This window comes from Plasmodium yoelii, assembly GCF_900002385.2.
Source record: "Plasmodium yoelii strain 17X genome assembly, chromosome: 8".
Taxonomy (NCBI): domain Eukaryota; phylum Apicomplexa; class Aconoidasida; order Haemosporida; family Plasmodiidae; genus Plasmodium; species Plasmodium yoelii.
Genome location: NC_036180.2, coordinates 547,948 through 560,346, shown reverse-complemented (window position 1 = coordinate 560,346; position 12,399 = coordinate 547,948). Strand labels below are relative to the sequence as shown.

Sequence of the window (12,399 nt, the reverse complement as noted above, 5' to 3'; positions counted from 1 at the left end):
TAATGACAATAATAATGAAAATAATAATGAAAATAATAATGAAAATAATAATGAAAATAATAATAATGTGTGTGCAGCTAGCTAAAATATATATTTCATGAAAAACTGTTTAATGTTTAAGTTATCAAACAAATGTATAAGAATATATTTGTTATATAGGTGTGTAAGGCCGGAAACATATAAAATAAACAAATATATATAAAAAGAACAGAAAAAATAAAAATATGTTTAATATATAAAAATGTTTACAGATATATTGAAACATGTATTGTTACTTAAAAATTACACTTTTGTATTTTTTGACTATTTTATTCGAAGCTATAACTGTTTTTTTTCTTAGGGATGTTCTATTTGCTGATGTTCTTTTTCTAAGCATATGACTTCCACCACATTTTTTTCTTATTAATTTTCCATTTTTTGTTATTTTAAATCTTTTTGCAATCGATTTATTTGTTTTGGGTTTTACATTAGTGCATCCACGAACGAATAATACGAAAAAATTTGTATCCCAATTTTTGTATGTACATTTTTTAAAATTTAAAAAGGATATATTTTTTAAAAGCTTATTTTTGTTTAGCATGTTTTTGGAATTTACATACATGTCTTTATGTACAAATTCATATTTTTTTAATTGTAGACTTGAATGTGGGAAAATGTTTAAAATATTTTTTTTTTTTTTTTTTTTTATTAATATATTATTCTTATACAACGTAGTTAAACATAGCTTGGACTTATTTTTGTCGTTAAACCATGCCAAGCATTTTGAAAATTTTAACATAAAAACTAAAAATATAATATTGTAAAACCAAAACTTCATAATTATTTCGAAAGTTTTGTATCCAAATCATGACACTTTCTATTATCCCCCATATATATAACCTTGTAAAATGTGTAAATAAAATATGAACATGTCAATATTTTATGAACATGAACATGCCAATATTTTATGAACGTGTCAATATTTTATGAACGTGTCAATATTTTATGAACGTGTTAAGGTAATATAATATATCACCATTATTTGATATGTCTACTTTACTATAACTTGACATTTCATAGACACATATATAACATTCTGAAAAAAAAAAAACTTTTCATAATTACTAATTTTTCTTCAATTTGTTAATTTCATCATCATTATTATTATTATTATTATTATTATTGTTATTATTATTATTATTGTTATTATTGTTATTATTGTTATTGTTGGTATATCCTTATATTTGTGTGCAAATTTATTTCTTTATTTTAAAACTTTGAGTACATATAATTATTTATATCATTTTGTCCTTCTCGCTCTAAAGCTATCTTTTTGTATCAAATTAAAAATTATATGTGTTTCTATATATGAATATTTGAATATATTCACATGCTTGAACATAGGAATATTTATCTATATATGAAATTTGAATATACATGTATATATACAGTTAAACAAATACAAGGGCTTTCAATAAATATCAATATTTAAATATAGGAAATAAATATGGATATACAACTTTTATGTCCCAATTTTGTATTCTTAGTATGAGCAAATAAGGTAAAGATAATAATGTGGTGAGAAATATAATTAAAAAATATATGTAAAATAAAATAAATACTAAAACAAAGTGTTGTGTATATATGTATATTACATAATCATTATTTTTTATTTGCTCGCCTTTATAAAAAAAATATTTTGTTTTTGAAAAAAAATTATCATACCATAATTAAGAATCGAAAAAAAAACATACATGCATTAATTTATTAGTATGTTATTACATATATTATAGTGTATCAATAAATGGAACTTATTTATTCCAAAAAAATTTTAACTTTTATTTTTAACCTAATTTATTAAAATTATAAATAAATGGTATTCACATAATAATTTAATATAAGAAATATGTGCTGCAAATCAAAAAAAAAAAAAAAAAAAAAAAAAAAAAAGGGAAAAATATATTAAATTGAACCATTAAGCATTTTTTTTGGAAATATAAATTTAATATTATTTTAATAATTGCTATTACTATTATTATTATTATCGCTATAAACATCTTTGTAATTTTCTCTATCAATATCACATTTTATCAGTATTTTATCACTATTACTATCACTATTTTATCACTATTTTATCACTATTTTATCACTATTATTATCACTATTATTATTATTATTATTTTTTTTTTTTTTTTTTTTTTTTATCAAATTTGAGATTTTATTTTGATCTTTAGAAAATTACAATTTCGATTTTATGAAGTGAATTATTTTTTATTGGGACAAATAATTTTACTGAGTTTGACACAAATAATGATTTAGGGCTTAAAAAAAGGGGAAAATAAAAAAACAAAGAAGAATAGGGATAATAATATAAGCAAATCAGATTATTAACGTATAGATATACACACATATATACATCTGTATTCTGTTTTCATTACCACCAATATATATAACTATTGCTTAGGGCATTTATCAGATTCATCGTGCATCTATATAAGTGTGAAATGGAGAGCCTTATAAATAAAATTGATAAAATCGATCCATCAAGTCCTAAGATAAAGGAAGAATATAATAAATTTAAATGTGATATAACAAAACAAACTATAGAATCTCTAAAAGAAAGAATACCAGAAAGAATAATATTTTTTAATAATTTGGTAAATGTAAATTCTGAACCTGGAACAATATTAAATGTTAAAGATTTAGATAGTACATCTTATAAATATAAAATAGAACAATTTGAAGAAAATGCAAGAAAAAAAGCTAAAGTAAATAATTCAAATAGTAAAGAAAATAAATCAGATAAAAATAATAATGATACAAATATTAAAAATTTCCCAAATAATGAAGATAGTAAAATTATTATAAATGATCAATTAGTATATACTCATTATGTACCATCTCATAAACAAATATATGATGAATTAGAAAAAATAAAATCATATGCATCTGAACTTATTGAAATTATAGGAAATATAAAACTATGGATACAATTAAATGTACCCAGAATTGAAGATGGTAATAATTTTGGAGTTGGAATACAAGAAGAAGCTATTCAAGAATTAGCAAGAGTTGAAGAAAGTGCATTTAATTTATATGATGCTATTGTTAAATATTATATGGAAAGAGCAAAAATATCTACCAAAGTTATAAAATATCCAAATGTTTTAGATTATCAAGAAGCTATTAGAGAAATTGATGAGAAAGAATGGATTCACATTAAAATTACAATTATAGATATGAGAAATAATTATATTATGCTTTATGATTTGTTATGTAAAAATTGGGAAAAAGTAGTTAAACCCAAAAATGAGGATGCTCATAATAGGATGACTTTTTAATTGGCTAGCTAAATTCGAAATTGACCATAATATCAACACCTTTGAAGGTACACCTTTTGTTTGCACACACACATGCATGCATACATTTTACTTATTTATTTATTTACTTACTTACTTATTTATTTACTTACTTATGCACTATTATTTATCCGTATGTTTTATAATTTTTAAACTTTATGCATTCTAGCCATATTCAATTAAAAAATTTTTTTTTTTTCAATAATAATAAAAATGATTTGTTCATATGTTTAGCAAGCCATACATATATATATAATGTATTTTTTTTTTTTAAACACAATGTGAAAAATGGTAAAAATAATAAACAAAATAATTTCCATTATTCTTTTCGAATTATTATTTAACATTTAAGACAATATATTTTCGAGGTAAAAAATAATTAGTAATTAGAATTGTGTGAATTTGATTAACTACATTTCCTTGTACCAATACCTCCTCTTTTTGTGTTGAAGGTGAAATTACAATAGAACATGAACAAGCTAGCTGTTTTTGTATTTGTTCAGAAAATTTTTGAAGATCTACATAAAATAAATAAAGGTTAGTTATGTGTGTTACATATTTTTTTCCTTTCATTCGTGCAACGGAATAAATATGTATAGATGGACATACACCTTTTATTATTTTTATTGGGTCAATGTCAAAATTAGCATTTGGTTTAACTATAGCATAACAAGGTTGTTGTAAGGAAATAAATTTATTAACAGCAATATCATAAGGTAACATATTGTCACATTTTTCGGATGATAAAAATGCTTGTATATCATTATTTATTTTTATTAAACTTTTATCTTTATCTGATTGTAAATTATTTAAAGTAATATATGTGTGAAATATTTCTCTTAATTCTTTTATAGTAAAATATGTATTTTTTTCTGTTTTTTTATTTATATGTTTAAATATATTTAAAGTTTTTGTTGAAGGCATATAAAATTCTAATACTTGTGCTCCTTTACTATTTGATGTTGTGTTTTCATTTTTAACATTTTCATTATCACATTTTTTTTTTTCATTTATATCCATAAATTTGTATGAAGAAAATAAAGGATGTTCTTTATTTATATTTACAATTGAAACAATATTTCGATTTTCTTTAATTTTTATCAGTTTTATTTTTGAGCAATGTTGAATAAATTTTATTAATTTTTTATAACTAGATTTTTTGACATCTAATAATATATTTATTTCTTTTTTATTAATTTTATTTATTATTTCATAACATACATTATCATTTTCAAGGTCTTCTAAAAATACTTTATTTTTATGAATATATGAAAATTCTTTTGTCATTTTGCTATAAATTCCTGAAGCATCAATTGGTAAACTATCATCTGTAATATAATAAATTGATTCTAGAAACAAATATAATAAAAGTTTATCTTGTTGTTCAGTTTTTAATTCAAATATATTATTATAATTTTTGTTATTATGTATATCATATTTATTTGTTTTGTTTTCCCCTCCATTTTCATCATTACTAGAATATTGATCTTCATTATGTTCATGTTTGTCTTTTTTTTTTCCTACATTTTTATTTTTGGGGTTTCTTTGTTTTTTATTTTTCAAATTTTTATGACTCTCACCTTGCTCACTAATTATGTCTTTTTCTTCACTTACACAATTTTCACCTCCACTAAAAATATGACCTTCCCGTTCGGTTTTAAAACCCTCGTTTTCGGTTTCAGATAATGCAGAATTGTCATTATTATCGTCATCGTTATCGTCATCGTCATTATTATCGCCATTATTATCGCCATTATTATCGCCATTGTTATCTGCACTTGCTATTGATTCTTCAAGATTTTCCCAATTATCCTCTTTATTCATATAATTTTCTTTACTTAAATTTATACCATTGTTCATAGAATTAAGGTCATGTATATATTCCTTTTTATCACAATTATTATTACTAGCAATAATGGTTGTACCTGTATTAGAGTTTTTCAATTTTAATTCATCTTGGCTATTTTTCTCTTTATTTTTATTTTTCAATATTATGTCAAAATGTTTGTAAAAATTTGCTAAATATTTTTCGTTAGACGAACCCTTATATGTTTTTTCATTTTCTTTTTCCGCTACCTTTTCTGTATCACTTTTCTTAGCTTCAGATGTATCAGAATCAGAAGACCATCCAAATTTTCCCTTTTCATCTGTTTTTTCTTTCTTTTTTTCTTCTACTTTGATATTATTATTATTTTTTTTTTTTGCACCTTTGTTATTTTCTCCATATATTTTAAACTCACTAAAATCGTCAACTATATTTTCCACAGAATCTATAATTTTGTTTTTAAAACTAATATCTGGTATATCAAGGGATCCCAATTTCCACAATTCGTCAGTAAATGTATGAACTAATTTTAAGCATTTACCTTTTGAGGTATATAAATTTTTCATATTATTATTATTATTATATTCAACGCAACATTCTCCTACTGCAAAAATATATGGATTATTAAAAACCCTGACACCCCATATTGCACCAGGTTTAAGTTTATCCAAATCGTCTATGTTTTTGCATATTCCTGGAATCATTAAATCTGCTCCTCTTAGCAAGAATTCGGAAGCAGGTGGATATATGACAAAACAAGGAATCATACGTGGAAATTTCCATAGAGTATAAACTGTTGGAAATATTAAATTATTAATACTGACTAGAACGGGATTATTTTTAGAAAAATATATAGTAATTTTCTTCTTTTGTACTTTACAAATGCTTGCGTCTTCTTTGTCTAATAATTCATTAATTTCTTCATCATTTTCAATGTTAAATGTGCTTTTTAAAATTATCGCTAGTCTAAAAAAATAAATAAAAATAAATATTATTGGTAATAGTGAAAACATAATATTAACGGTTCATATTTTTTTGTCACAATAGCTATTTTGACAATTGGTGAGCTACTAATTAATATGAACATTCTTCAATTTCACCTGATTGGTCATAATTTTTTGCATATTTTCTAAATAACCATAATATATAAAGCATAAATACATTTGCACACACACATACAAGTATATAAATATATGTTTGTATTATGCAAATAATGTAAAATATATAAGGATAAAGAATAGGGAATTACTTTTTTCGATCTTTGTTGCCCAGGAAGTTTTTATTTGATAATGTTATTTTGTTTTTGAACATTTTTTCGTTAAAAATTATAATGGAATAATAACTTATACTATAATTAAAAATGATATCATATAATTTTGTAGTGTAACTGATTTTGTTTATCTATTTCACATTCTTCATTTATTTTGTTATTTCTTTTTTTCGTCTTTGCCTTTTTGTTACAAAATACATATTATTTTCTTGATTATCGAAGCATTGTAAAATAAATGCAAAAAAATATAAATACAACTAAAAAGGATAAAATTTACAATATACTACTAAAGCAACATACATGCAATATACATATGATATACTATTTTTGTTTTTTTCATAAAATTAAAGTTTATTTCATGATGATAATATTAAATGGTAAAGGGGTAAAATAATTCTATCAAATCTGTAAAAATAATCTTATACTGTAGTATTTATTTTTTATTTTTGGAAAATTGCAGAAAAAATACTAAATGTATTTTTTAATATATCTATAAAGGGCAAGTTATATAATTTTTTTTTTTTTGTATTTTTTATGCACATATATATTCTGTACGTTCAGAATAATAAAACTACAAAATTATAAAACTACAAAATTATGAGATTATAAAATTATAAAATATAATAATGGAAATATATTTTCCACAAAATTACATGAACTACTAATTATAAAAAAATAAACATTGAATATAAAATTTTTATGAGTTACAATATTTATCTATGAGCAAGTATTTAATTACACAAAAAAAAAAATACAACCATATATATAGAGAGAAAAAAAAAAAATAATATGCAATGAATTTTCTTAACAATAAAAGATATGAAAAAGTGAACAAATGATATAAATACTTTTTTAAAATAGATGGTATAATTAAAAGTTGTATATTTTGTAAAATAAAATTAGTAGGAAAGATATTAGAAATTATTTTTTTCGTATAAATTATTCATTTTATAGATAGATAACTATTAAAAAGGTTTGGAAAATAAACATATAAATTTATATGATGAATATAATTTGTTTTAGTTCATTTTCTTATTTCTTTCATGGTTGAATTTATTTTACATTTTTATTAAAAAAACAAAAATATATATAGAATGAATATGACCATTAATGAAGTATTATATATTTTTTTTTTATCATAATATTATGTATGAATTGTTCATATATGTGTAGATAAATAATATTATTAAGATAGTATTTAAGTTGAGAAAGGTCACCATAAATATTATAAAATATTAAAATGACAAAAATATATATGTATTATGTGTATATAGCTAGTGCTTAAAATGTTATTGTAGCATTATTTGGTTAGTTAATTTTTTATATACTTATTTATTTTCTTTTGAAATAAACAAAATTCCAATTGGACAATTTGTATGAATATTATAATAACTACAAGCATTATTTATTCAATTATTTTTTAGTATAATAAATATTATTTTTTAAATATGCTTTCTATTTTCTTGTCTTAACCATTTAAAAATATGTTCGCAGACATAATAGGAAAATTGTTTATTATGCTAGAAAAGTATAAATATGTTATTGCTTTATTGTGTTATTTTTATTTGTTGTTTTATTTTTATTTATTGTGTTATTTTTATTTATTGTGTTATTTTTATTTATTGTGTTATTTTTATTTATTGTTTTATTTTTATGTAGAAATAAGCGAGACACACATTACATAACCCTTACAACCAATTTTAAATTAAAAAAAAAAAAAAAAAAAAAAAAAAAAAAATAATAATAATAATAATAATGGCTAGTGGGGATGTTGTAATAATTTTTTATTACAAAATTTGCAAAATTTATAAGCTATATATATTTTTTATTTTTTATTTTTTATTTTTTATAAATGATGTGTTACCATAATGTTTGTATCTTTTACTTTGATTGTTAAAAGTGTTGAATATTTTTTAAATTATGATTTTATAGTACACACAAAAAATATATATGCATATGCATATGTGTATGTATATTACACCCTTCGAATTAAAATAAAAAGGTATATATATATATATATATATAAAGTCTTATCGTTTATTTCTATTCAATAAAATTTATGTCCATACACTTTTTATGCATACAATAAATTAGTTTCATTTTCCAAAAGGGTAAACTTATTAGTCTGTTTACAAAAGTATAGGGACATAATGTTATACAAAAATAAAATAAAAAAAATAAAAACAATAAAATAAAAATAAATAAATGGATGGATGGATGCCCACATTTTCCGAAGATATTATGACTCTCAACAAATTTGTACAAAATAATTTAAATATTTATATAATCATATATACATATAATTTATATAGATTATATATTTTTCACATTTTATAATATGATCGAATAGGTATATTATTCATGTATGTGTTTAAAAAATATTAAGATTTATTTAGTAGGGTTAATAATTTTTTTTTATTATTTTTGAATAAGAATAAAAATAAAAAAGTACAAGAATAATAATTTACGGACTTATTTTAAATCAAGTTTTTTAACTCTCTGTTTTTACAAACTATTTATTATTCCATGGTGTTAAATTAAGTACGTAGTTAATTTTGGATATTCTCAAATTGTTAATATATATAAATATATATATAATATATATAATATATAATAATGCACATACAAAAAAATGAAAAAAAATATATACAATTTATATTTATGTTATAAATAAACAAACATATTATTTTGTGTCATTAAAAAGATGAATAATATATAAATTATTTTCTTTTTTATAATTTTACAAGTTATAAGAGATATTATTTTTCGTATGATATACATACATTTGTAATAGTGTATACATATATATATATATATATATTTATATATGTATTATAATATATGAAATATTGTATATTCCCATCTGTTCTTCTTCCCTCCTTTATACATTTTATTGCCGTTTTTTTTATTTTTCACATCTCTTAAATTGTTAGAAATTTAGTATATTCATTTAGTTTATTCATTTAGTTTATTTATTCATTTAGTTTATTTATTCACTTGGTTTATTTTTTTTTTTTTTTTTTCATTTCTTACAATTTAAAGACTTGTTATAAAAAATAATGAAAAAACTTCATGTTGACAAATATATCAAGCTAATCAATTTTTTAAATAAAAAACAAAAATGTGTTTCTCTTAATTTCGGCAATGTAATAAATGGAACAACAAATAACGTAATAAATGGCGGAAAGTGTGGCGAAAAATGTGGCCAAAAAAATGACGGAATAAATGACGGAATAAATGGCGAAAAAAATGGCGAAAAAAATAATACTTTTTTTTCAAATGGGCAACAAGGAAGAAAGCATACTTCTTTATTATTAGACCGGAAATACAAAAATAACGATTTGGTGATTAAAATAAATTACAAAAAGCAAGAAGATGTGGCAAGGTTAAATAATAACGTAGAAGAGACCGAATTAAAACTTAAAAAAGCTACTATGCTTATGAATCCTAGTGGTCAAATTGATTCCGAGGTTTCCAAAAATGGAAAAAAACAAAGAAGTGGTTTTGGAAAATACAAACCAATGCACACAAATAATAACACTGGCAGTTACACAAATAAAATACAAAAAAACAAAGTTGACATATTTAATAATTTGGGAAATATAAAAAAATCACAAAATTATGAATATTTCGCAAGTAATGGTATGAACAAAAATAATTCTGAAGAAATTCCAAAAACAGAAAAAATAATAAATTGCATAAATAAAGAAATTGATGAAAATAAAATAAAATCAAATATTTTAAATGGAAATAATAATAAATATAATGAAACAAATTGTGAAGAGTTTGAAACTTGTGCTAAAGTAAAAATTACCAAAGAAAATATTATAAATGTGAGTGAAATAAAAAAAAATGAACATGACAAAAGTGAAAATAGTCTGAAAAATGAAGATGGCTTTAAAAATGAAGATGGCTTTAAAAATGAAGACAGTTTCAAAAATGAAGACAGTTTCAAAAATGAAGACAGTTTTAAAAATGGGGAAAGTGAAAAAAGAAAAAAAAAAAATAATAATAAATGTTTATATCCCCATGAGATAGTAGAATATTTAAATAAATATATAATAGGTCAATCTGAAGCAAAAAAAGTTGTAGCAAATGCATTAAGACAAAGATGGAGACGAACCCAACTTGATGAAGATATGAAAAAAGATGTAATTCCTAAAAACATATTAATGATAGGACCAACAGGTGTAGGAAAAACCGAAATTGCTAGAAGAATATCTATGTTTATAGATGCACCATTTATTAAAGTAGAAGCAACTAAATTTACAGAAGTAGGGTTTCATGGAAAAGATGTAGATCAAATAATTAAAGATCTAGTCGAAATTGCAGTAAAAAAACAAAAAAGTAAAATGGAAAATGAAATAAAAGAACAAGCAGAAGAAACTGTAGATAATATAATATTATATTCTCTTTTAGGAAATAGTGTAAAATGTGAAGAAAAAGAAATTTGGAAAAAATATTTAAAAGAAGGATTATTAGATGATAAAATTATAAATATAGATATACCAAGTTATATAAATAATAATAATAATATATTTACAAATGATTCTGTTGAAAATGCTGTAAAAGAAGCATTAAGTAATCATCAAAATATAAAAAGTGTTAAAATAATACATCAAAATATGAACAAACAAAATGATAAAAAAACAATGACAATAAAAGAAGCAAAACAAAAATTATTACAAATAGAAATAGATTCATCTATTAATCAAGATGTGATTCTAAAAACAGCAATCAATTCTGTTGAAGAAGAAGGAATTGTATTTATTGATGAAATTGATAAAATATGTTCAAAATCTTCATCATCTTATAATGGGCCAGATGCAAGTGCTGAAGGAGTTCAACGAGATCTTTTACCTCTAATTGAAGGATGTGTTATAAACACAAAATATGGAAATATAAATACAAATTATATTTTATTTATTGCATCAGGAGCTTTTCAAAGAGTTAAACCAAATGATATGTTAAATGAATTACAGGGTAGATTACCTGTACATGTAAATTTATCAAGTTTATCTATTCAAGATTTTATAGAGATATTAACTAAAACACATAATAATTTATTAAAACAAAATATAGCTTTATTAAAAACAGAAGGCATTGATCTTCATTTTACAGATGATGCAATTGAATCTATTGCAAATGCTGCACATGATATGAATGTATATATTGAAAATATCGGCGTTCGAAGATTACACACAATTATTGAAAAAATTATGGAAGAAATAAATTATGATGTTCATAAAAATGCTAATAAGTCAATAGTTATTGATAAAGAGGTTGTCAAAAAATCTTTAGAAGGTTTTATCAAACAGTTTGACTTGAAGAAATACATAATTTAGTTTGTGGCGATTTGCTACCATTTTGCTACCATTTTTCTACCTTTTTGCTACCTTTTTTGCTACCTTTTTTTCTACCTTTTTTTTGCTATTTTTTCCTATTTTTTTTCTATTTTTTTTCCATTTTTTTTCCATTTTTTTTCCATTTTTTTATACCTGTTCACCTTAACGCTTTGGCGACTTAAATTTGATTTAAACTTTTCTTTAAAACGTAAAACTGGAAAAGCATCTCTTTTCATTGACATGTTTGTTATTCTGTGTAAATTCCAGAGTGGGTATTGCACGGGCAGTATATTATCTCGCCATGCATCCGCAAGGTGGGTTCAACAAGGTGGGTTCAATAAGTTGGCATATATCTAGGCTCTGTTATTGTCACATTCCTATCTCAAATTCGTCAATAAGTGGAAATGTGGAAAAATATGAAAATGTTAAAAATGTGAAAATGTGAAAATGTTAAAAATGTGAAAATATGAAAAAATATGATAAAATTGAAAAAATGTGAACATGTTAAAAATGAACAAAATATGGTGCATACCCGAATAAGCGAAGCGATTCCCAATTCAACCAAAGTTAAATAATACATAGTAAAATAAAAAAAAAAAAAAAAAAAAAAAAAAAAAAGGA

General features: G+C 21.7%; 4 protein-coding genes across 4 annotated transcripts; 2 read left to right on the top strand and 2 right to left on the bottom strand.

Annotated features, from left to right (window-relative positions):
• Positions 1–271: 271 nt before the first annotated feature.
• On the bottom strand, positions 272–817 carry PY17X_0812500 (ribosomal protein L35, apicoplast, putative; the record flags this gene model as incomplete). The annotated part of the gene is made up of 1 exon (XM_724445.2): positions 272–817. One exon carries the CDS (start codon positions 815–817, stop codon positions 272–274), a length of 546 nt encoding a protein of 181 aa, XP_729538.2.
• Positions 818–2,483: 1,666 nt separating this feature from the next.
• Positions 2,484–3,320, top strand: PY17X_0812400 (proteasome activator pa28 subunit beta; the record flags this gene model as incomplete). The annotated part of the gene is made up of 1 exon (XM_719277.1): positions 2,484–3,320. One exon carries the CDS (start codon positions 2,484–2,486, stop codon positions 3,318–3,320), a length of 837 nt encoding a protein of 278 aa, XP_724370.1.
• Positions 3,321–3,674: 354 nt separating this feature from the next.
• Positions 3,675–6,474, bottom strand: PY17X_0812300 (translation initiation factor SUI1, putative; the record flags this gene model as incomplete). The annotated part of the gene is made up of 2 exons (XM_719276.1): positions 3,675–6,129; positions 6,413–6,474. 2 exons carry the CDS (start codon positions 6,472–6,474, stop codon positions 3,675–3,677), a joined length of 2,517 nt encoding a protein of 838 aa, XP_724369.1.
• Positions 6,475–9,492: 3,018 nt separating this feature from the next.
• On the top strand, positions 9,493–11,778 carry PY17X_0812200 (heat shock protein ATPase subunit HslU; the record flags this gene model as incomplete). The annotated part of the gene is made up of 1 exon (XM_724698.1): positions 9,493–11,778. The coding sequence occupies one exon, from the start codon at positions 9,493–9,495 to the stop codon at positions 11,776–11,778; it is 2,286 nt and encodes a 761-aa protein (XP_729791.1).
• Between the last annotated feature and the right edge of the window lie 621 nt (positions 11,779–12,399).